We start from the raw sequence: 26056 nt of genomic DNA, 5'->3' as shown, positions 1-26056 counted from the left end.
AAAGTAAGACACAGAAGGGAGTAGAGAACACTATAAATGAACCTGTAAGAGGTGGAGGGCCATGGAGGACAAGGGGTGGGAGAGGAAGTGACCCTTTGCTGAGTATATCTTTTGGTATAGTTTTGACACTGGGAATCATATTAACGCTTTCTATATTCAAAAATGGAAGTGAAATGCACAAGAAGAGAAATTAAATATTACTACCATCAGAAACAAATGGACTGAACTCCAGGAAGGAATGAATAGCGTAACCATTATGAAAGGGAGACAGTTACCAATCTAGTAACTTTGAACACAATATTGTTACTATTTATACCTGCATTCTAAAGAAAAAACAAATTGTGAACTCTTCTTACTACTGTTTTTCATAGTGTAACAATTTTGTATGTGCAGTAGGGTTGAATAAATGAGTAAATGTAATAATAGTGAATGCCTGTGTTCTCCCTGCAGTAAAGGAAGACACAAATAAGAAAAGGAGAAGGCAAGGAAGAATTCTGTAGGGGATGGAGTGTGTGTGTGTGTGTGTGTGTGTGTGTGTGTGTGTGTGTGTAGGTGTAGTGAAGAGAAGAAGAGAGAAACCCTTTTACTGAAAGGGACTGGAAGAAATGACCTCTCAGTAGCAATGGGAACACATTAATACTCAGATCATAGTTTCCAAATATCATTCCCCAACAAAAAAGCAAACATGATTCCTTAGAGAAATGGCTGATTTCAGGAATGGGGCAGAGAAAAAGCAAAGTGGGCTTGAAACATTTTCTTGTGCCTAAAAAGAGTCTTTTCTCAAAATTATGGAAATATGGGGGCTCGGTCGGTTAAGCATCTGACTTTTGATTTCGGTTCAGTCATGATCTCATGGTTCGTGGGACCAAGTCCTGTGTGTGGCTCTATGCTGACAGAGCCTGTTTGAGGGTCTTCTCTCCCTCTGTCTTTGCCCCTCCCCAGCTTTGTGCTCTCTCTCTTTCTCCAACTAAATGAATAAACATCAAAAAAAAAAAAAATGATGGAAACATGTCAAAAGGCACAGGTTACAAGGGTTCACCTTTCTAAAGTTGGAACAATTTGGGCATCAAAATAAATTCAGTAATGACTTAGAACCCTTTCAATAATATAAGAGCCCATGTATTCATATAGGTAAATAACAAATAGGAAAAGCACTTTCTTAGAAAAAATGCAAACTCATAAGTGTAAGTAGAATAATGGAGTGAGAAATCAACGTGTGCAAACATAATAATCATTGATTCAGGCAAGATTCAATGGTTGCTAAGATAAATTGATAAAAGTTTGATGAGAAATAGTATATTTTCATAGTCTAAAAATATCTCTGCATGATTTATTTATTAACTACAAAAGGCAAGTGATTTTGAAATACATTTGGCAGACCCCACCTTAACCACATGATCAAAGTTAACATGTCCAATAACAGGTATATGGGTATGACATAATTATGTGCACTGAGAAGGACCCAGCATCACACACACACACACACACACACACACACACACACACACACCATTTTTGTGCTATTCCTGACAAGTGTGCAAGAGGAAACTTGAAACAGACCCAAATTAAGGGACATTCTACAAAATAATTGACCTGTATTCTTCCAAGAAAGAAAAAAGGAAGGAAGGAAGGAAGGAAGGAAGGAAGGAAGGAAGGAAGGAAGGAAGGAAGGAAATAAGGAAGGGAAGGAGGAAGGGAAGGAGGGAGGGAGGAAAGAAAAAAAGAAAAAGAAATTAATGACATGAAAGACCAAAGGATTGTTCCAGATTAAGAGATCCTATATGGGTGACAAATAGATTCAATGCCTGACCCTGGATAGGTTTTAGGACTGGAAAAAAAAATTTGCTGTAATGACATTATTGGAACAATGGATGAGTTGGAATAGGTACTGAAGATAAGATTGTTGTATTGTATGAATTAATATTTCCTGAATTTGACAACTGTACTTTGGTTGTGTAAGAAAATGGAAACATACACAAAAGTATTTAGGGATAAAGCACATCATGCCTGCAGTTCCCTCTCAAGTTTCAGGGAAAAACAATGAAAGAAAGAGATGATGATCTATCAAATGTGGCAAAATGTTACAGAGCTTGTGGCTCTGAGGAGAAGGTTTGAGGGAGTTCTTTCCACTTTCAAATTATCTGCAAGTTTGAAATTATTTCAAATAGAAAGTTAAAAAAAACAGGTAGGAGGAAACTGTAAGGGGAAAAATGTTGATCCTTCTTTCTAACACCTAAAAATCACCATCGTTGTTTTGGGGGAAAAAACGGATTTAGAACTCTATACCCCCGCTTCCAAATGTCAAGACAGGTTGTGGTGAAGGGGTAGGTAGTGAAGGGTAGGTAGAAGCCAGTTTGCTTGGGGGAGCTTGTTTGGGGGAGCAGGGTGTGTGGTCAATGTTGCAGCCTTGGGAAGGGTTAACTTGGACAGTTCAGGATTCAGACTAGAGCCATTAGTAGCTGAAGGGGGCCCAGGTCACCAGATGTGGAGGGCAGTGCCCATGTCACCATTTCATGTTCCTTCTAAAACCGAATATGCTGATGAGCATGACGTTTTCCCGTTTTTATTCCACTTGTAACGTAGTAATCATATTCAACCTGGTATCCTATAGTAACCTATTTAACGTTCAGATACCCACATGGTTCTGGGGAGCAGAGAGGCAGTAATTTTTAAAAGGGAGGGGGAGGGGGGAGGGACTCAAATATAGTAAAATTCTTAAATTTCTCATTATATTCTTATGTTCAAAAGCCATTGCTTAACAAGGAAAGCCACGTGTTTGGTTTGCATTTGGAATTATGCTTTCATGAATATACCTGAGATTCTTTTCTATGGCCTAAACAAATATTGGGTTGTGAAACTGTGACAGGTCTTAATGAAGTGGATTAAGGCATTTCTTACATTGACATTTTCATAGAATGAAATAAACATTGTAATCTTTTTACAGAACACTCTCACATCAGGCCATGATTTTATTTGATACCTGTTCAGAATACCAAGTTTTTGCATTTCTTGAAATGGTAATGTACTTTTGTGAACAAGTTGATAGGACACAAGTCATCCCTGAGTTATTTATAATAGTACTTAGAGCAAACTTGTCAAAGATTCTTCTCAAAGATTATTTTGGATCCTGAGGAGGTATATTTAGTAACTGTATTGAATAAGCTGTCACCTAACACAACATTTCATTGATTTATTTGTATTATTTTTGTATCTCACTGCAGGCAGAGAATTCAGCATTGGCTTTGGAAAATGAAAATCAAAGGGAACAGTATGAGAGATGTCTTGATGAGGTAAGCGGAGTAGAAAGGCTCTTCACAAAAGGCTGAACTATTTAGGATTCCCTTGGTCAGATCTTAATATAGGTCTGTTAGCAGCCTCCACAGAACATTAGCATTTTGATCTCCAAAGGAAGGTTGCAAACATGTATGTGGACACAGAAGGAAGGCCAGCCTCTCCCTCCCTCCCTCTTCCCTTCTCTTCCTATTTCACTGTACAGGCATCTGTAACTTCCTTTTGGTTACTACTTAATATTCTTGTGGCACAGTTGAGGTATGCCTCACTGTATGATAAATTTCTTCCTCCCAGTAAGTGTGATCCCAGCCTGTGAATGAGAAAAGCTATGTCAAGGCACGCTGCATCGCCAGTTGGATGCCGTGTCTGAAAAAGCAGACCCTTGATGTAGTGGGTGGGGATGATGTTCACAGTTGGCAGCTGGAGGGAAAGGATCAGTAGATTGAGAGCAAGCCACAAAGAGAAAGGGAAGTGAGGAAGAAAATTTGAGCAGAGTGGAAGAAGACAGAGCCACACGCGTGAGTAAACCCGGTAAGTATTATTTGATGATAGTAAAGAGACAAAGGCAAGGATGGTGGGAAAGGGGAAGATTGAAGAGTGTGTGGGGCCCTCCTTCTCCTCACAGCCATTCCCCTCACACTCCACCCAGGATCTTACCCTCAGCCCCCGCTGGATCATCCAGCCGGGATTGGCCTTCCACCTCACAGACATGCTCTCATCTGGGATTTTGTTGGCGACTGTGGTTATTACTTTAACGGGATGGCTTTTTTAGTCATCTGTCCAAATAAAGATAAAACTTGCATATATCTGTTGATCTTAAGGGTTGATATGAAATGCTGACACAGGTTTTAAGAAAGTATGAAAAGCTACGTTTAATCGCATTCCATTACCTTACTGGTGGAAACTAGCATATATATCTTCAGTCTTTTCCTCCTCACTAACAATTAGGAAAATCTTTTCCAAAAAACCCCTCTTGATCTTTCTTCCCCTTCCCCACACTGTCCCGGGAGGTGACGGGTGACTCCATAAAGAACACAGGTTCGAATCTCAGTTATGACATCATTGCTGCCACCTTACACCTTCCCCCCCCTCCCTCTAAACCCGAAGTGGCCTCTCTCCTCAGAGTTGCAGTTGGGGTTGCTGTTTTCCTCCACTGGGGATTCTCAAAATGTGACCCCTGAACCCAGCAGCAGCATCAGCCTCACCTGGGAAGTTGCTAGAAACGCAGATTCTGAGGCCCCACCCCAGACATCCAGACTAAGGGACTCTGGGAGTGGGCCAGCAATCTGTGTGTTCACAGGCCCTCCAAATGACACTGATACACCCTACAGTTTGAGACCCGCTGTCTTCATAGCAGGGACCACCTTGCCTTATGGTTACTGATGTGTGGTTGAAGAACCCTCACCATGTTTCCAGAAAGTTCTTTCATTGTTTAATATTTCTACCCATATGTATTAGTTACTCAAGCAAAATGGCATTTGCAGTACTCTGCCCTGTCAGGACTTAAAAAGACTCAGAATCATCTTTACAAGGCCCCAAATTGAAAGAATAGCTGAAGTAAGTTGACCTAAGTGGGGAATGATGACTCAATCTAGCAAAGCCAGTTTAGCACTTCTAAACCCTGTCCCCCAGGCTCTTGGTCCAACAAAGTTTAGGGCAAGAAAGACCAGATACATCCAAGGATATTGAAAGAAACAGATATTGCCCTTGGGCCATATGTATCGATCAGCCAGGTTTCACTTTAACCTCCTGTACAGAATTTCTGAGAAAACCATATCTGTATTCAGAAGTCAAATTTATGTGAATCACACCATAGAAACTTCTTATTTGTCCCAGTTCTCCCACTGGTCATCCCTCCCCATCACTCAAAAAGCTCACAGCACTTCTTTATGGAAACTCATAGTCTTGTTTTCCATATGCTCCCTCTGCCTGCATGCTGAAGGTTTTGTCGGGATGTGTCGAGCCAACCATAATTTTTCATCCACAGAACCATTTCGCACGGAGTTTCCTCTGAAGACAGAATTTTTAGAGGGAGAGTCCCTCTGTTCTTGATTGCAAAAATTAACTGTTGCCAAAGAGGTGGTTGGCAGCTCAGAACCCCTCTTAGCAGTACAGATGTTTTGTATTCATGATACTGGCCCCTGATTACACATGCCAGTTGTTTTGAAACTAATTGCATGAGGGTAGACAATCCATTTCCATGCATTGTAAGAGAACGTTCTCAAAGGGGTAGTTGAGTGTAGTAATAATGCCAACTGGAAATTGTTTTCAAGGCTTTTTAGACTAATTAGACAAACTAACAAGGTAAGGCCTCGTGTACGTTATTTCCTTGCTAGTGGGTTTCATAAAACATACACAAGTGGGTATAATCTAAATTTAAAATGTGCTTCAATCCCTTTTGCACTGATTGTTATTTTCTGGGAAAAGAAGAACATGTTGAGGATTTGAGAAAAACGCTTGGGAGTAGGAAATCCCCTCTGTGTATTCTTAAAAAGGGGTATGTTTATTAGAAGGACGCAGAGCCACATCCAGACACACACATGGGCTTGCCAGAACACATACATGTCCACACACTTCACCACTTCACATCGCCTCTGCTGCTACCTAGATCCTCATCTCCTTGCCTTGCAATACAAAGGCAACACCAAGGATTTCTTAAGCAGGTTGGAGGTTTTCATGTTTGAGTCTAGTTTCTTCATCTAGCTGTTTGACATACAGTTTGCTAGCAAACAGTGAATTTCTGTTTATTCTCACTAATGCTTTGCCCATAGTTCCTTTAGAACTGACTAATTCCCATGGACAGAAGGATAATGACACATATAAAAATAAGCAAAAGAACATTTTCTCAAACCATTGCCTTACATCTAGATGGATTCAGTCTATCCTATAAGTATTTGTTGGGTGTCAGTGTCACGCAGATCTGGAAAGTCAAGGTGGTCCCAGCCTGGCAGAAGAAGTGAGGGGGATGCTTAATCACAGAAGAATGAAATGAGAGACACTCACACAGAAAATGAGGTGCACTGGGGCCTTTGAGAACATATAAGACAGTCACCAAAGAGCAGGAGAGACTGTGGGTGAGTCAGCAGTGAAGGGGACAGAACTGAAAGGGAATCTTTAGCCAAAGGAGCTGGAGCAGGTGAAGTCCAAGTGATTCTCACCCTTACCTGCACTTCAGAGTTACCTGGGGAGGTTTAAGAATACTGCCAACTGGGCTTCACCTTGGAGATTCTGATCCAATTCTAGTCTAAAGTGGGGCCTGGGTGTTAGAAATTTTGAAGACTCCAGGGAGTTGCAATATTCAGCCAAGATTAAGAACCGTTGCACTTAGGCCCTCTGAATGCTATGCTTTAGAGAACATTTTCAGAAAGTGTCAGTAAGAAGATAGAAGCTCTTCCAAACTTGGATATGATGATAGAAGAGCAACAGACCCATGTGGAAATTTTGGGTTATTTCTAGTTCCTCAACAGTATCTGAGCAAGCAAAAAGTAAATCCTGTCAAAGTGTGTTTTTGGGCCCATTCTGCAGAAAGATGTGCAGCAATTGCTAAACATGCAGATGTTCAAAGCACAAAAGACCTCAGATAGCCAAAGAAATCTTGAAAAAAGAAAAACAAAGGTGGAGGCATCATAATTATGGACTTCAAGCTATATTCCAAAGGTGTAGTCACCAAGATGGCATGGTACTGGCACACAAACAGACACATAGATCAGTGGAAGAGAAGAGAAAACCCAGAAATGGCCCCACAACTATATGGTCAACTGATCTTTGACAAAATAGGAAAGAATATCCTAAGGGAAAAAACAGTCTCTTCAACAAGTGGTGCTGGGAGAACTGGACAGCAATATGCAGAAGAATGAAACTAGACCACTTACACCATATACAAAAATTAATTCAGTATGGATGAAAGACCTAAATGTGAGGTCAAAATCCTAGAAGAGAACACAGGCAGCAACCTCTTTGACATCAGCCACAGCAACTTCTCACTCGATACATCTTCTGTGGCAAAGGAAAGAAGCAAAATGAACTATTGGGACCTCATCAAGATAAAAAGCTCTGCACAGCAAAGGAAACAATCAACAAAATTAAAAGGCAACCGACAGAATGGGAGAAAATATTTGCAAATGACATATCTGATAAAGGATTAATATCCAAAATCAACACCCAATATCCAAAATCCAATATCCAATATCCAAAAAGGATTAATATCCAAAATCAACATGTCATTCAGAAGACATGAATAGACATTTTTCTGCAGAAGACATCCAGATGGCTAACCGACACATTAAAAGATGCTCAACATCACTCATCATCAGGGAAATGCAAATCAAATCTACAATGAGATATCACCTCACACCTGTCCAAATGGCTAAAATTAACACAGGAAACAACAGGTTTTGGTGATGATGTGGAGAAAGGGGAACCCTCTTACACTGTTGGTGGGAATGCAAACTGGTGCAGCCAGTCTGGAAAACAGTATGGAGATTCCCCAAAAAGTTAAAAATAGAACTACGCCATGACCCAGCATTTGCACTACAAGGTATTTACCCAGAGGATACAAAAATAAGGATTCAAAGGGATACATGCATCTGGATGTTTATAGCAGCATTATCTACAATAGCCAAAGTATGAAAAGAGCCCAAATGTCCACTGACGATGAATGGATAAAGAAGATGTGGTCTATGTATGCAATGGAATATTAGTCAGCCATCAAAAAGAATGAAATCTTGCCATTTGCAACCACCTGGATGGAACTAGAGTGTATTATGCCAAGCCAAATAAGTCAGTCAGAGAAAGACAAATATCATATTTCAGTAATATGTGTAATTTTATAAACAAAATACATGAACATAGGAGGGAAAAAAGAGAGACAAACCAGAAAGGAGATGCTTAATATAGAGAACAAACTGAGGGTTACTCAAGGAGAGGTTGTAGAGGTAGGGGAGATGGGCTAAATGGGTAATAGGGATTAAGGAGTGCACTTGTAATGAGCACTGGGTGTTACATATAAGTGATGAATCACTAAATTCTACACCTGAAACTAATATTACACTATATGAAAACTAACTGGAATTTAAATAAAAATTTGAAAAATAAAATTGACACAGAAAAAAATAAAAATAAGTGCAGATCCTCACACCTCACTCAGTTAAATAGCTGAAAATCCAAGCAGAATGGAGTGTGAGGAAATTGGCAACCTAACAGACTTCCCAGGCAGAGCCTTTGCACACAGAAGTTAGAGAACCTGCCTTCCTCTTCAAACCATCAGAATAGGGCGAGTTCCTTATAGTCAGTGAGGATCCACATTTGAGGTCTTTGACTTTTCTGTGCTCTCTATTTCAGAGCACAATGGCAGGAAAAACTCGACTTTGGAGGTAGTTCAGTAAAAGAAAAAAAGCCCCAGAATTTCTTTTAAACCAAGGCTAAATAAAGGCAATAATGCGTTGTTAAGGGCAGTTCTGACCTTCCTCTCTGATTCCCATGCTGTAAGCCAGGACTTGTGGAATCATCAGACATTCTCAGTGTGTGTCCCTTGCTTGGGTCCTAAGGAATCTTGAAAAGCAGTGTCTTATCGATGGAGATGGGGGATGATCCTGCTTGTGGCTTTCACATGCTTCAAATGCCCATTGCAAGAGTAGACCAGGAAATCAACAGATAAGGGACCTCTTGTGTCTGCTCCAGACTCTAACCACCATGAAGCAGCACCCGTGTTCTATTCACCATTATTTCTCCAAGATCCAGCATAATCTGTAGCCCTTGCACTTGATGTGTATTTGTTGAATGACTAAATTAATGAATGGAGATTACCAGCCCCAAATTAATTTCCCAGTTAATTTTCCCTGCAATCCCATATACACATTTAGATGATTTTCTCCCACTCCCAGTATTTTACAGAGCAAATAAATAATATAGGTACTTAGTGATTCATATTTATACATGCATATTATAAATGCACACATGCAAACACTTCATTCCTATGTAAATAACATCTTTTATTCTCAAACCATTCTTCATTAACTGCTTACCCGAAAATGCATTTTAGTCTTTGAAGTTCAAATGTTCACATTCAGATTTAACTTTCATTGGGTGACTGCTTTTTATCAGGTACTGTCCACGGTGGTTTTTCCGGTTATAGTTATCATCTCATGCACTTTTCACAACTTGAGAGGTAGTCAGTTCCCCCTCCTCCATAGATGTATAGAGTTAAGCTGTCCCCCCTCCCCCATACATATCAGTGTATAATTAACACGGGCAGCATTAGAACCCAAGTCCTTCTCGTGATTCTGCCCAAGACTCCACTCGCTCACCCCCAGCTGTCTCAGTATGATAAATCAAACTCAGAAGCATTGAAAATTTCTCCAAAGCACAATTTCCAAAACTTGTCCTGTCTTAACAAGGTTTTTAAAGGGGCGTGCCGGTAGGACACTTGCTCTGCATGATAAAATAGCACCTGCAAGGATGAAAGCAGGACTGTGAGGCAGGAGGAGCCCTGTCAGAGCTTGGTGCATTTTGAGTTTCTCACTCTACCACCCTTGACCCAGCCCTGGCTGTCCTCTGGATGTGGTGAGGATTGGCTCCCTCTTGGAATAAGTGTGGTTTATTCCACACCAGTGTGACTTCGCATCCAGCCTCAGGGATGATTTTGAAAGTAAGAGCAGACAATACCGCAGCCCTGACTCCTCCCTCTGCTCACCTGCTTCCTGGGGAGTGCAGCAGCAACAGGGGACTGGGGGTGGGAGATGCCACCTGGAAGCCTGCTGGAGAAGAAGAAGAACAAAGACTTGTGTGGGTGGAAGATGAGCCCGGTATCAGAGGGGCTGGCTTGTCTGAGAGAATTCTTACCTAGGGGAAAAGAGAGGTACCTGGGCTCTCTCCTTGGCATCTCGGGCTCCCCTATAGTCCTGCTCCACTGAGGCAGAGCAGGGAGGTCTCCACAGAGATCCTAAGGCAGGTTGTAAAACAAGCCAGAGGCTTAAGGACTGTCAGCTTTGCTCAGTGTGTCTCAAGTCCCCTTGGCCCAGCCCAGCTGCTATTTTTCCTTTCTTTGGAGAGAAAAGCTGTCAGGTGACACTGGAAGTTATTTGTTCTCATTAGCTGGGCCTGTGGGTGTGTGATTATTTGCAACCCAAGTGCTAAGGGTGTAATTCTATGATGAGGGCAGGGGCCCATTCCAGGAGTCATCTTGTGAACCTATTAGAGGTTGCAGGCGCAAGCTCCAAACAGCTGTTCTGTTGATGCTTCGGGGAAGCTGGCTGTTAAAAGTAGTAATGAAACCCAGGAAACTGTCTTTATAGACAGTACCCGGGAAAGCATTTGTACAAACCGGCCTGCTCTTCTGCAGAGGACCTGCGAGTCCTTCTGGGTAATATAACCCCATGTCAGTAGGTAAAGAAATAATGCATTCGTGTATCTTTGTTCAATTATTAGGTAGAGCAATTGTCCAAAGTACCTGCCAGAAGGAGCTGTGTCAGAGATGGAGCCTATAGGGCAACATACTCGGATTGCAAAGATAGAACGTATTTCCTCCTGCGGGCTGTTACAGTTAGGATATTCATTTATGTCTCCCGTTAAATCATGGAGAGAGCTATTTTATGTGACCACTGTTCCACAGCCCGGTTTAAGTGAGGGACCAGTTTGGAGAAAGGAAAGAAAATATTGATATTAGGCAGTTTTATGAGACTGTAAATCAAATCCAAAGTTTGAGATCCAAAAGCATTAAATTATTTATGGTATGAATTAATTTGGGTGCCTTGTTCCTGATTCAGGCTGCGTGAATAGTTGAATTCTTCTGTTGTTGTATTTTTTTTTTTTAATTTGCCAAGAATAAAATGGATGACCTCCAGTTTGACTTTAAATTCTCAGTGACTTACGAATTGGAATGAATGTTTAAAAACTGAAAGATTTTCAAGATGACACTATTGGTCAATTTGTAAGGCTGAATAACATTTATCACTGTTATGATCATGTATAAATTAAATGATAAAGGAAAAAGAAAAAAGTACCAGTTAAGGAAAATACAGTTTAATTTTGTCTGTGAGATTCCTTACATATGTTTCTTTAACTTGGGATGGACTTCAAAAAAAATAAATCAATAATGCTTTTATTTCAAAACTATAGTTAGTTTTAATGAAAGGTCTGTCTAATTTGCTTAATATCAGCAATGTAAATTTGGCAAGGATTCTGATAGAAAAAAAAAAAAAACCTCTTCTGCCTACAGTCCAACTAATCAATTATAGGTAATCTGATTTTAATCATTTACTGCTTGTGCTGTGAATGCCTCCGAACCACAGTTGATGACAGCCTGTATTTTAATTTTCTGTGAGACTTATTGGTAGCCAACTGTCGTTAAGGATGCACTACTTTGTCAATATTGAGTAAAGAAACAATTAAGCTCCATGAAAACATTCTTACCCTAATCTGTTCCACTATACTAGACAGGAGAACAAGCACACATAGTTGAGTATCACCAAAAATAAATAGGTTATCAAGAGAAAAAACTGAAAGCGTGTCCGTCAGGCTTTGGTTGAATGTGAGAATTACCAAGATGATTACATGCCTATCACACTGTGTTATAATTGTGTTCTTGCCAACTTCCTACTAGTTATATTCTCTTTGAACCAAGGAACACATTCCAGTCATCTAGCTTTGCAAATACTCTACCTATTTATACTAAATAAATGAAGGAAGAAAGGAATGAGACATTAGACATTCTCCTGATGTCTAAGACATTTAAATATTGCTCTTCAATGCTATAAGTTTCAGTGATCACATTAAGTGTATACAGTTTATGTACTACCTGAAAAACACTGTGTAATTCACCTGCCCACCTTAATTTCATCAATAGTAGCTATATGGGTACATAGTTTCAAGGTTATGGTCAAGTTTAGTGAGTGGTTTCCTATATAGTGTTTTTGAAACCTGCAGGTGAAAAAGAAATGTTAGCACAAATGCACAGAGAAATGATGAATGGTTATCTAGAGAAAATGCCAGATCTTCAAAATACCAGAGACATGTTGCTAGTTTTATATGAGGCCCTTGGCTGGAATGGTGCACATACCCACTCCTAAACCATTCACTAAATGGAATTGCTGTGTTTGGTTTAAATTAATCAAGATTCACCTTCTTGGGCTGAGAGGGGCTTCTACTGAGGAGAGCTTCTCCTACTGCCCTAACTTGCCTGATACCTGAAAAAAAACTAGGGTTATGTTAATATATGAGTTAGAACTCCATATGTTTGCATATTGGAGGAAACTAAAAAAAAAAAAAAAAAAAGTAGACATTTATGTTTCCTCTCTCATAGAAGTACAGAGAGAGTGCAACTAACTCCCTGTATCATCAGGGCCAGGCTCAGTGACTTTCACTGTCAAGGTAGCTGCTGAGGTTCCAGCTCTCAGTTTTATATCCCAGACAGGAAAAGGAAGAAGAAGGGTGAGCCCTCTTCTTCTTAGATACTTTCTATAAGCCCAAGAAAAGTCTAGTTATAACTCATCAGTCGGAAGCTTGTCACAAAGTGACACTTAGCTACAAGGAAGGGTAGGGTGTGTATTTGAATGTACTCAGCCAAAAAATCAGAGTTTATTACTTAGTAGAAAGGGGGAAATAGATACAAGAGTCACCAACTATCAGACTCTGCTACTGGTAGCAGTGACAAAAGGATGGCACAAATTAAGATATGGGGGATGTAAGAAGAACATAGATAGAACGATGATTTGCTCTCATCCTTCACCATTCAAACCTATCTCTATTCCAAGTCATTTTAAATAGTGAAATAGTCACACAGCAGAAGTATAGGAAGGAGAGGCAAAGGACATTGTAAATCAGCAAAGTGTAGAAATTGTGTACAGATAATTAGGATTGTGTTTTACACTGTATCATTTTTTAGCCTTCTTGGAGTACTTTACATATGAAAGGATATTATTTTTCCAAATATGGAAATGTGGAAGTCAAGGTATGAATGATCTTTCCAACCTAACCATCTTAATTAGCAACAAGGTCACCTTTGGAAAAAAGCAAAATATTACCTAGAAGGATAGGCCTATTATGAAAATAATCAGGTTCTCTACATGGGGAGGAAAGAGGCAAATAAGGAGCTAATTAGGTAGAATAAGCTGTGGGAAACACATTGGTAAATTAGAGTCTATGCATCTAAAGTCTCATTATTATAAATGGCAACTCTTTCTTTATTTTTTAAAGGTAGCCAACCAAGTTGTGCAAGCTCTGCTCACTCAAAAGGTAGGTCACTTTCTGACTTATTATTTTCAAGGTACTTATGTGAATAGGTTGGAACTCATATTGTCAAACTAGGAAATTGTGATTGATAGATGCAGTACTTTTCTATTTATTCACTTAGGTTAAAATTGTGTGTGTTTTAGATGGGCATACAAAGTAACATCAGTGACCAATAGAATCCTAAAATTCAAACTCTTGTAAAGTAATAGAAGATGAAAGATTACCATGCACCCATTTATTTGGTAAATACAGACATTAAATATATCAGTGGATTCTTCCAATTCCTATAAAATGAATAGCCTTCATGGACAGCATTAACAGAAGCCTAAAATTCAGGGAAGAGGTCTTAGAGGTTAGGGAAATTATTTAATTTTTCTGGGTCTTAGTTCCTCTTCTGTAGAGTGGGGATAACATTTCCCCCCTCCCAGAACTGCAGTGGCCATTCTTTGAAAGAAAGCACATTGGGGAGTTCCTATAGGGATTGGCTCATGGTAAATGGAAAAAAAAATGGCAGTGTTACATACTTGAAAGATGCTGACAGTAGATTTTAAGCATTCTCACCACCAAACAAAGAAACTACTGCGAGGTGTGGATGTGTTAGTTATTTTGATCTTGATAATCATCCCACCCTGTAAGGTGTAGCACATCATCACATTTTACAATTTAAATATATACAGTTATATTTGTCAATTATTCCCCAGTAAAGTTGAAGGATAAAAACAAGTGATGATTTTTGAGCATGAGATTTGTATGTCTTCTCCTATGCCATGTCCCTATTCTGGCTTCAGATAGTATGAAGATCAATCATGTCTTTGGGCCAGAATGGGCAGAGGGAGATAATTGCTCAAATTTGGCTGTTTTGGTCCATTTTATTGAAACTTTTCCATCTCTTTCTATAATGTTTTTCAGAAGCTAAATTCTAGTTCTTTCAGATTACTAAATCTGAAATTACCTCTCTGTGTATTCTGAATTACCTCTCTGTGAGATGGGGACTTCCTCTGTAAAAGAAAATCTTAGATCATGTGGCATATTCTGGAATACATGGTTAATGATAGCAAAATAATTTGTGACATTTTAATTTTTTTTCATTAAACATAATTTTATTAGGGCTTGACCACTTCTCATGGAGATACGAAAATAAATACCATTTTTAATTTACACTACGGAGGCCTTGTGATAATATTTTTTGCTAGATTTTCTTCTCAACTACTTTTGTTAAAATATCATGGCTTTCTGTTTCAAATGATTTTAACTGGTTCAGATTTTGCATTAATATCACATAAATAAAGAGATTTAAGTACACCTATTAGGTTGAATTAGGTTCCAGTGTGAGTAACAGAGATCCAAAATAGTGGTAACTTAAATAACCTAAGCCATTATTTCTTTTTCATATCTAAATCTATAGGTAGGCAGTATAGGGTTGATACAGTGACTCTGCTCCATAAATTCCATGGGGACTCTGGTTTCTATCTTGTTATTCTGTGGAATATGACCTTCATTCCCAAGGTCACCTCACAGTCCAAAATGGCTGCTTAGCTCCAGCCAACACATCCCCATTCCAGCCATCAGGAAGGAGGAAAAGCTGAAACAAATGAAGGTAAAGGGCACACACTAGCTGCCTTTTAAGAGAGACTTCCAAAAGCTTTCTTACCTCCCTATTTACTTCTCCTTGAACAGACCTTAGTCACACAGCCACACCTAAGGAAGCTGACAATGAAGCCTTTATCCCGGGTATGTGCCCAGCTGAAAATTGACTGTCATAGTATTGTGGAAAAATGGGAAAAACAGGGGCGCCTAGGTGGCGCAGTCGGTTGAGCGTCCGACTTCAGCCAGGTCACGATCTCGCGGTCCGTGAGTTCGAGCCCCGCGTCAGGTTCTGGGCTGACAGCTCAGAGCCTGGAGCCTGTTTCCGATTCTGTGTCTCCCTCTCTCTCTGCCCCTCCCCCGTTCATGCTCTGTCTCTCTCTGTCCCAAAAATAAATAAACGTTGAAAAAAAAATTAAAAAAAAAAAAGAAAGAAAAATGGAAAAACAGATTTTTTGTGCATCTCACAATTTCTGTCACAACATATTTGATTTTTTTTCTTTTTCAAAGGCTTTAATTTCTCATTTGCTTTCCTCCTGGTGGAAACTCTTTGCTCATTTAATTACAAACCTAGGAATGAAGGAAGCATTGTTGAGAGCTCTACGTGTAACTGTTGAAACCTTCTCGTGCCCATCTTTTTTAACGGTGCCTCAGGAAAGAGAAAAGGAAGCCATCAGATACAATATAAAGGAAAATGGGACCTTCAGGTCAGCCACAAAAAAATAGCTACACAAATCCAAGTAATAACTAGTAAACAGATAAATCTACCTTGGTACCGTTAAGCAATAAGACATAGAAGACATGGTGCCGTGTGAGATAGCATACCTCGGGGACACTCTGAGTCAAAAAGAGATGCCAGGAGTTTCCAGGATTCCAAAAGAATCATGTTCTGCAGAAACGTGTGCTTCCTGGTTTTTATAGGGACCGTAAAATTGCTACAAAAGGACTCAGATTTCTTTTTAATTAAGAGCATGATATAGGAAATAAAATGTACTCCAAATGCAGATGAAAAAACTGATTCTAAAGAGGTTGTAGCTGGCACAGAGTGAAAGCAGAAATCTTGAGTGATTTATCCAAGTCACACAAAAAAATTTGTTTTGAGGTGAAATTACAGTCATAACCATGCAGTTTTAGAGTTTATTGTTTTGTTGTGACACAAAGAAAATCTACCACGAACAACCAAAGAAGCATTTTTCTGGCATCTCATGAATTGGCCGAGATAAGCATCTTGAAATAACAATGTACTTCTTTTTCCCAATACTGATAAAAAATTTTATTTCCACGAACTTATCACTTTCTGTTAAATGTACATATACTGTTCTAGTCAAGTAATTCAATTTATCTCAGAAACCTGTGGATTCCCTTAAGACAGCAGATTGTCCATCCTTTAGATCAATAAAGCTAAAGTGACAATATTAAACCCAGCTCACTTCCATTTATGACTCCAAATCATAGGTCCAAGGCTACAAGTGCAAGTGAATCAATAATTCAGGCTCACCTCAAATTCTTGTCTGAAATATATTTTATCTTCATTAAGTCAATTACACTCACTGAAAATGTAACTGTCCTAGGTTCTTTACTGCCATAGGTTTTTCTGTTTTGTTTTGTTATGTTTTTGCCACTATCACCAAACTTGGAAGAAAATCTTTTTTCTTGTAGCCATTTTCCAGCATATCAACTTTAGCTTTGTCTGCATGTTCTTTCGAATAAGCAACTATTTACATGGTGTTTTTTGTTTTTTTGTTTTCTTTCCCTACACGGCATAAGGTTCTGTGTGGTAGAATCCAGCAGTGCAGCCACTGGGTAGATGCAAAACAGAGTTCTGTAGCTTGTGTCTGAAAGAACTCCAAACTTCTACATATATCCCTTGTGGAGGGGCAGTCAGGCCACCTGTGTCTACCTGGCTGGCTCTGGTGTGTGCAGGATCCAGTCCCCTGGAGAGGATATGTTCATATTTACTGTGCACTTACAAGGACTTATACCTCACGTCTAGCACTTTAAATGCAGTAAGTCATTTTGTTCTCACCGCAACCCCATTAAGATGGGACTAAGGAAATAGTGCTCCCGTAGCTCTGATTGCAGGAAGTGGCAAAGCCCATATGTTCAGCCTAAGGTTATTACACTCCAAATCCATCTGCTTCCTTTTGCGGTGTTCAGCCCCCAAGATTCCATTGGATCACTTACTGTTTTTCCCCACTGTAGCTCAGCAGCCAGGATGAGGCTGTGGAAATCGACAGATGGATTGAAATTCAATTATTAGTTGAGATCGCAGGAAATAGAACAAAAAGGTGAGGGAGCCAATGGATTTCTTAAAACTTCTGGGAACATTCCAGTTCTGGCTAGCAAGGAAACCATGCGAGATCTCCAAAGCATATATTGGAGTCAAAACTGACTCTGGAAATCTGGAGTTGGGCTTTCTCAGAATCCATCTTATTTTGGACCCTAGAATCTCACACTTGCCAGGGACCTTATCAGCAAGCATCTAATACTGAGATTGTCAACTAGCTTTGGTAATGGGCTTAATTTACTATGATTACATAAACTATTCAGCCATCACCCAGATTAATGATGTTCTAATCCAAATGCCTTTGGGATGAAGGCTTGCAGTATTCAGTTTGCCACAGGACTAACGACCCTCTGTTCATTAGGGCTGGCCTGATGCAGGCACACATCTCTGTTATCTGCCGTGCCTTTTAGATATTTGATGTTGAGGCCCTTGGTTAGTCTGAGAAAGGACTTTTCTTTTTACAGAAGTCTTGGCATCTTAGGAAAAGATAGGGATATATCAGTGACAGCCTCTGAGAAGGACTGTTACAAGGAGAAGCAGGTAGGTATGGTGGCCATTAAGCTTCAGGGAAGGAATTAGATGACACTTGAAAAGCCATCTCACGAAGCAGCTGAGACTTGCATTCTCTTGAAAGCCCTGTTTTGTGCAGTCGCTCGGTTTATAGGTAAAGGAACTGAGACAAAACCAGAATAAATTACATCTTCAAGGTCGTACGGGTAATGAGGACCAGAGTCCAGACCCCTAACTCCCAATCTGATGTGTATTCCCATGATATGCATTCCATCTGAAGCAGTTTTACCACTATAGTATCATTTTTGCATGATAAAATCAGATATAGTTTTCAACAATACTCTAGTGATGTCAGTATCTGTCCTACTCCTAAGCAGTCAACATGTTATTAAATTGACTTCAATGGATAATGGTTTAGCTCTAAATGCATTAAAGCAGCTATACTCATAGGTACTATATAGAAGTAGATCCAGAATCTTCTTTAGCCCCAAATGCAGATGAAACTTACCAGGATTATAGTGTATGGATACTCCAGGGAAGTTATGGTTTGAGATCATGAAGACACACAGGGTCCTTTAGACCAGTATTGCTCAGTATATTTTGCCCTCATATTCAGCTTTACTCTCTTACTATTTTCAATTGTTAGTGACATGCAGATTGCAAGGAAAACAGGTCTGGCTATTTTCTTGACCCAAAGACCCATGTACTTTCTTATGTGAGATTAAATGTAGTCAAACTGTTGGCATCATTTTCCCCCAAATAAAATTTTATATAAGGTCTCTTTCTCATTTCAGAAGACACAACCCTATATTTTCAGTGGGGTACTCGTCTTGAGGCCTGGAACATGCTAGGAAAAAAGAAAAAGAAGGATGTGAGAGAGAACAGGTGGCCCAGCCCCCACTGTGAACCAGTGATAGCATCTAAGCAGAGGAGAATTCATTTGTTTCTAACGCCTTACCAGAAGGATAGTCTAGGTCTCACCTCTACAACTGTCAGGGTCAGAATAATGGTTCTTGTAGCCAGCCGATATGTGTCATATGTCAGCCTTTATGTCAGCCTAGGCCTCACTGTAGTGGTAAGAGAAGTTACTGTTTTTCTCTCGTGGTCTTTCCATCTGCCCAGTCTGGTTGTGCTTATGTGTGTGCACATGGGCACACATCCATGGTTTTTAATACATTTTCTTAAGATAATAACTATCTGACATCACTTACCATCCATGACTTAAGTAAAGAGAACAAGAATTTAGAACAATATAGACAATTATGAGCTTTTATGTCAACAGATTCTCAGACCAGCTCAATTCTGTTTGTCAATGATCGTAAGACCACAGTCACATTCCTAAAGCCTTCTATTTCCCCCTCTGCCATGCGCTGATCTAGATGAGCCAAGAGCAATGAACAGTTTTCCAGGTCAATAATTCGTGTCCCTGCTAAACGAACTTTTACCATCTTAAGTAACAGTAATGGCCATTGAAATTTGGGCACCTGTACCAAAAATCTCTATAGAATAGCTGGATGTGTGTGTGTGTGTGTGTGTGTGTGTGTGTGTGTGTGTGTGTTCTTTCTTTTTCTTTTCTTTTCCTTTCTTTTCTTTTTACCCATCTGAAGAACTGTTTCAAGGTATCTCAGTTTTGCTGCAAAAAAATCATCAGTGCTATTCCTTACAGGTCTCCTTTCTTGCAAACCCTCACTTGTGTGTTTCTACTTGCATTTCTTCACCTGCAGATGAGAATGATTATGTTTTCCAACACAATAGGTACTATTAATATTTATTTACCTCACAGTCAAGTTTTATTAATTACTTAATTAACAGTACTGAAAACAATTAGTGTTTGGGTGCAGAGGAGTTATAGGCACGTTAAGAGAAAAAAGTAGAATAAGTCAGACACAGAGAGAAGTTGAATTCTAAATAAAGGAAACAAGTTTAGCCTTTAATGTGAGCGGTGCCTAGGCCCCCAAAGTGGCCTCTGCCAAATGCATATTGCTCATGTGCACACACACTTTTTTTAATGTTTATTTATTTTTGAGAGAGAGAGACAGACAGACATAGTGTGAGTGGGGGAGGGACAGACAGAGAGCAAGACACAGAATCCGAAGCAGGCTCCAGGCTCTGAGCTGTCAGCACAGAGCCTTACACAGGGCTCAAATTCATGAACCATGAGATCATGACCTGAGCCAAAGTCAGGTGCTTAACCGACTAAGCCACCCAAGCACCCTTCGCGCACACACTTCTGCCCCTGCCTTGAATGGCTGCTGCCTTCCTATATCTTGGACCTGGTTGCCTAAAAGAACATGACATTTCTTTTTCTATGCTCTGCATTTGTAGGTTACAATCAGTTGTAACCATCCTATGCATAAACTCTACCCATTTAACTAAAAATATGAGGAGAGTGTAAGTTGTGCCGTGAGCCACACCTTGGCCTATTTCCCTGCCCTCTGCAAATAGAAGAAATACAACTGGATATAATGAGGCTCTGGTAAAGCTTCAGAAGCTAGAACTGTCTGGCTTCACACTTAGGTTGACACAAGGTTAATGGACAGGCACACTCACCTGTGTGACTCTTGTTTAGGGCCTGGGGATCAGAGCTGTTGTCTGGTGCTCTCTCTCTTCCTTGCAGAGCTTTAGCAAGGCTGTAGCTGTCCCACATCAGAATATATAGAAGCACAAACTAGAAGTGCTGAGAAACTTAAAGACTCAGTCACACTAACACTAGAGAATAGAATTTGGCATCATCATCATCCCGGTTACCAAAATAATCACACAGTTTATTAAGGTCATACTGTATGTGGTGCTTTGCCAGGTTATGGAATAAAAGAGTGAAAGGACAAACTGCTTGTGGTGTTGTTTATTGGTCTGTCTTCTTATGCCTGCCTTTGAGGGATGTGCCATCTAATTGACAAGATAAGTCTAGAGCATGAAAGATGAAATCAGTACAAAGCAGTGTATACTAAATGTCCTGGAAGAGGTACTGAAGGCTTACTGGAGTTCAGAAAAAGGAATGGTCTCCGGGGGATGCCAGATAAATGTATCAGAGAGGAAGGGAGCCAGGGTGGCTCAGTTGTGAGCATCCAGCTTTGGCTCAGGTCACGGTCTCATGGTTTGTGGGCTCGAGCCCCACATCGGACTCCATGCTGACAGTGTGGAGTCTGCTTGGAATTCTCCCTCTGTCTCTCTGTCCCTCCCCCTCCCCTATGTGTACACTTACTCTCTCTCTCAAAATAAACTTTTTAGAGAAGTGTCAGAGAGGATACAGATTTTGAAATGGACATCAGTCACAATGAACAACGAGGTAGATGAGAAGGGAACATGATGGCAGGTGGGAGCAGGGGGTAGCAGGAATGCATGAGAGCGTTTGAGAACAAAACAGCAGACAGTTGTTCTTCATATGGCAAGAGCAGATGCCTTTAAAAAAAGAAATTAGGAAATAGAGAAATATCAAGTTTGACATGTAGGAAAGGGTCAGCTTTCAAAGAACTCTGAATTGGGACATTATTCTACTTGGTCTTTCTCAACCCCCATCAAAGAGGATGTAGACATTTAAGCACTGCACGTATCGTTATCACAAATTGGTTTGCAGAACAGCTCCTTGGTATATTCCAGAGAATCCTAAAGCCCCTGTGCCTTAGCCTCCCTCATGAAAGCTGGGGACAAGGTCTCTGTGGTCTTTGAACTATTCGAAAGTACTGCTCCAGAAGGATGCCCAGGTACGGTTACTCAACTTCTTCCCCAGCACCAAGATGAACCCCTCCAAACACATGGAAATGCACTAGTTCAGAGCATGGGCAGTTTCAAGTGGCCTTGTAAAGCCTTCACTTCAGAGTTGCCTCTCTCTCACTAAATGCATCACTGGCTCTATTAGCCCCAGCATTGAAAATTCCAACTTGTTTCCACAAATGACAGCAAAAGGCTCTATCAAAAGTGATAGTTTCTTTAGTTCATCACATCTCTATTCACTGCAAAAACATTATTGTCCTTGTGGTTTGTGCTTTATGATTGCTTTTATGAAGACAGTGAAAAGGCAAAATATATAGGTGGAAACTTAAATTGACTTCATATCGCTAACATTTACCATCTTCAAAAATAGCATACTAGATTAATGCACTTCTGATTTCAAGGTACTTTTTTTTTCAAATTGGTCTTCCCTGCACATAATAATTCTATCAGACAATGGGCTGTGGAAGAAAGCATCGTGTGTGATTTATTCCTGGGGGCTTTGAAGGATAAAAATACTGTTTTTGTACTAATGTGTCTGAAATATCAGATAAAATATGGTTATAATATGCAAGGGTGTCTTTCAGTTATGGACTTTTTTTTTTTCTTTCACTGTGTTTGTTGTAGGATCTAAGGGAGGAATGTGTAAAGTTGAAAACAAGAGTGTTTGATTTAGAACAGCAGAATCGAACGTTAAGCATCCTGTTCCAACAGCGAATCAGACCAACTTCTGATCTGCTCCTTCAGGTATGTGCTTATGTGGAACCAATCTTTGCTACTGAAATGCTATTGACAAGAAGTTACTTTAGTTTGAAAGTTTCCAGGATCTCCATAGGCAAGGCATAGTGTATCAGAACGCTGATTCTTTTCCTTTTCAAGGAATGTCTTTAAAATTGAATGTCTCTTAAATTTCTGACTTTTTAAAGCTACGTTTAGATAAAGAAATACATCAACAAATAATAAACAGGTAAAAGGGACAGAAGGTGTCCTGTAGTAAACTTTGGAATAGAGTCAGGAAATAATTGATTACTTTGGGGACTAAGGTTAGTAATCTTGCGTTCCATGATAAGCAAAGAAGAGTTTTATGCAATGCCACAGTACATTTCTTCATTTCATTCCCTCTGTAGTCAAAAATTCTGCTGGGGTTTGTTTTTCTTTCATACCTCTCTCTGTGCGGAGTTCCTGCTCACACACGATTCCTCCTATATCCTGCCTCAGTGTTTTCAGGTTGCCTTTATCTAAATGCTCTCCCTGAGCTCCTTCTTTACTTTCCTTCATAACATGAAAAGTCATGGAAAGTCAAGCCATTTGAATCATTTTGAAGCCATCCCTGAAAAAGCACCAGAGACTATATCTGATTTGTAGGGAGACAAATGAATTGGCAAAGGGGTCTGGAAGGCTGATCTTTGCTGTTTTCTGGGTTTTTTCAAATCCTGTTAATGTGTATATTTGCTCAGACAAGCTCCCATGAGCCTTGCTTAGAGCCCTTCTGAGGCTAAGCTAGCAAAGGGTTAGGCTTCACAGGGGCAACGTACAAAAAATAATCCCCAGCTGTCTGGCCTGATTGGCTGAGAGAAAGGGAAAAGACAGAGCTATCCTCTAGACTGCACTGCCCAGCACAGTAACCACTAACCATGTGGTGCAATGGAAATTGAAAATTAAATTAAAATTAAGTTCCTGTGACATACTAGCCGCATTTGAAGTGTTGAAAAGCCACATATGGACAGTGACTACCATTTTGGAAGGTGCATAGATAGGACATTTTCATCACCATAGGAAGTTCTACAGGACAACACTTTTCCATATGGCTGGGACATTGTTGCTAATTTACCCTTTGAATTTTGGTATGAATATCTTTCCTTGACTCCTCAGGAAAATAATGAGAAATTGCAGGTTATTTCAGGGAAAGAAAGATGTTTGGTAAAGCCGAACATCAAAATATAATTTCCCCCTCCCCAAATTAAAACCAGCCTCTGGGGGCGCCTGGGTGGCGCAGTCGGTTAAGCGTCCGACTTCAGCCAGGTCACGATCTCGCGGTCCGTGAGTTAGAGCCCCGCGTCAGGCTCTGGGCTGATGGCTCAGAGCCTGGAACCTGTTTCCGATTCTGTGTCTCCCTCTCTCTCTGCCCCTCCCCCGTTCATGCTCTGTCTCTCTCTGTCCCAAAAATAAATAAATGTTGAAAAAAAATTAAAAAAAAAAAAAAAAAAACCAGCCTCTGAATTGCACAATAGATCTCATCTCCTAAATTAATTTCCTCTCTGCTTTATCTGTTACAGCATCATTCATAATTTATGACTCAAAAATTATGCAGAAAAAAATTGGTCTATCTCTGTTTCCTGGTCCCAACCACAACAAATGTTTATCATAGAGAATCTTGCATCTGTAAAAAGTTGTATTTCTTTTGCTCTCGTATCAAGATCCAATATTATAATTACTTTTAACAGCTGTTGCATGTACATGAATTTTTCCATTTTGCTTAGTTTAACTTCAGGCTTTTTGAGAACAATGTTTAAGGATCTATCGTTTCTGTTTATGAATCATGGTGGCTTATTTCCAGAGTAAACACATGTGCCATGGATATTTAAACTTTTTCATTGGTTGTTACAAATTTCTGAAATCCATATCCAAATGGCAGAGAATGATGCGTATGCTAACAATAGAACTCAGTGTTTATTCACTGGATATTTTCAGCCAACCCACTTTGTATTCCTCCCCAAATAGTCTTCACTTTCGGGAGCCATTCTAATTTGAATAACATTTCTAAAAGATAGGTTGCTAATGGTTCTGTAAAGAAGAATGGTAGAAAGCGGGATGCCTGTGCTCTGCCATCTATCACAGATAGACGGAGTTTCTGGCTTTTCAGGGGGTCTGTTCATTATGTGACTTGTATTTTTCATTGTCTGGTGGCACAAATACACACAGTGGAGCACTGGCTAAAAATAAAAACAGGCTGTATGTGCTTTGCACCTATGGAAGCACTTTAATTATTTGTTGAACGGAATAATGAATAAATGACACCAGTATATTCTGTAAGTTGGGAGTTATTTTGCATACACCTAAGGGAAGTTTATGCCCTCACTTCTTCTGAACTTTTCCTGTCTTACGTGGATGCTCTGGAACTACCCAGTCATGCCCATCCAGCCTAACCTTTTGGAGTGTGTGGCTTTGGGGCATGGCAAATCCACCAGCGCCCCTGGTTCCAAACATTATTGACCTTACAGCTTCTGCCCATAGACTGGAGACTCAGTACAGTACATTTCTAACTAGTTTTCTGTATATCATAGAAACCTGTGTTAGTTGCTCCCTGCCGAAACGGCCTAATGATTATCTACAATGTAAAGTGCCCACTTGAAGAGAAATACAGAAAGAAGATTGTTGAACCCATTATGATTTTAGGAGATAGACTGTAAAAAGTAGAAAAGAAAATAATTCATAAGAACCAGTCAGTTCTTTGTCCTTAGGAATAGAAAATGAGGTTACATAGATATTATGTAGCAATTTTTTGTGTATAGGAGAAACAAAAAAGAAGTTCTATGGGCTAGTTTACAAAAATCTGGGAAATTTATAAAGGAACCAGGTACATGCTGGGGGCAGGGTGGGGGGGGAGAAACTAACCTGAAAATTAAATTCTTAAGAATAGCAGTAATGTTCTGTGGTGATTCCAGTTTCCGGAATGGTATTTCTGGGACTAGGGGCGGTAACAAATCACAGTAGCAAGGCCCTTTATTAAAATAAACAAGTTGAGCTAAATTCTAAAGACTTGAGAAGCCAGTACAGCAAATAAAATCCCAAGGTAGTGTTCTTAATGGAACTTGAGTCTCTAACTAACCTTATTTGAGCCCATTAACCAACGTTCACCATTTCCTTTTGTAAATCATGTTAAACAACAGTCATTTTATCAGACATTGGAAACTGGTAGAGAACTCTTTACTAAGTGTCTTTACTTCTCTTGTGAGGTGAGTTGAATTCTTACCATAAATGAGCCATCTTTGTGACTCAGTATGTTTAGGCAAGTAGTACTTAAAATGGTAATTATGTAATTTTTAAACTACTATATAGGGATGAAATAGGGTACAGTAAGAATTGTTTATATAAAACAAAGTTGAATACTTGAAAGCCATCTATAAAGGCAAGTCACTAAATAAATGTTTATGATCAAATGAAATATAGGTGCCTAACTAAAAAAATTATGGGAGCTGGAGAATTATATTAACTGTGGAGGCATTCTGTATGCATATTGCTTCGGAAATCATTTTAAGTTCTTGTTACATTGTTAAGAAAAACGAAACAAAGACATATGCATAGACAACGCATAAAGCATGTGTTTGATATCCCTCCCTCCTAAAAAAACAGACTCTAATAATAGGATCCCCAGGCAAAGAAGTGGCCTTGGCCCTACCAACAATGTTATTTAACAAACGCATAGTGCTTACCATGTGTAGGATA

At 39.7% G+C, this 26056-nt stretch overlaps 1 protein-coding gene and 1 long non-coding RNA gene across 10 annotated transcripts in view; one reads left to right on the top strand and one right to left on the bottom strand.

Annotated features, from left to right (window-relative positions):
• The window catches only part of NCKAP5 (NCK associated protein 5), a 993237-nt gene that overhangs the window by 774342 nt on the left and 192839 nt on the right, over positions 1-26056 (top strand). For all 9 annotated transcript variants that reach the window (XM_086718452.1, XM_086718453.1, XM_086718451.1 and 6 more), the window contains 3 exons: positions 3222-3290; positions 13483-13521; positions 22238-22357. In XM_086718452.1, the coding sequence (XP_086574578.1) occupies positions 3222-3290; positions 13483-13521; positions 22238-22357 (228 nt within the window). The remainder of the gene's footprint in view (positions 1-3221; positions 3291-13482; positions 13522-22237; positions 22358-26056) is intronic.
• LOC147578426 (uncharacterized) lies at positions 18471-19065 on the bottom strand. Its single transcript, XR_015255185.1, has 2 exons — positions 18881-19065; positions 18471-18746 (listed from the first exon to the last, which is right to left on the bottom strand). It is a non-coding gene; the product is annotated as an uncharacterized LOC147578426 (long non-coding RNA).

The sequence above is a fragment of the Puma concolor genome, chromosome C1, assembly GCF_028749965.1.
Source record: "Puma concolor isolate L17-30 chromosome C1, mPumCon1.1.hap2, whole genome shotgun sequence".
Lineage (NCBI taxonomy): Eukaryota > Metazoa > Chordata > Mammalia > Carnivora > Felidae > Puma > Puma concolor.
The sequence above is the reverse complement of the archived record's forward strand: the minus strand, read 5'-3'. Positions and strand labels throughout refer to the sequence as shown.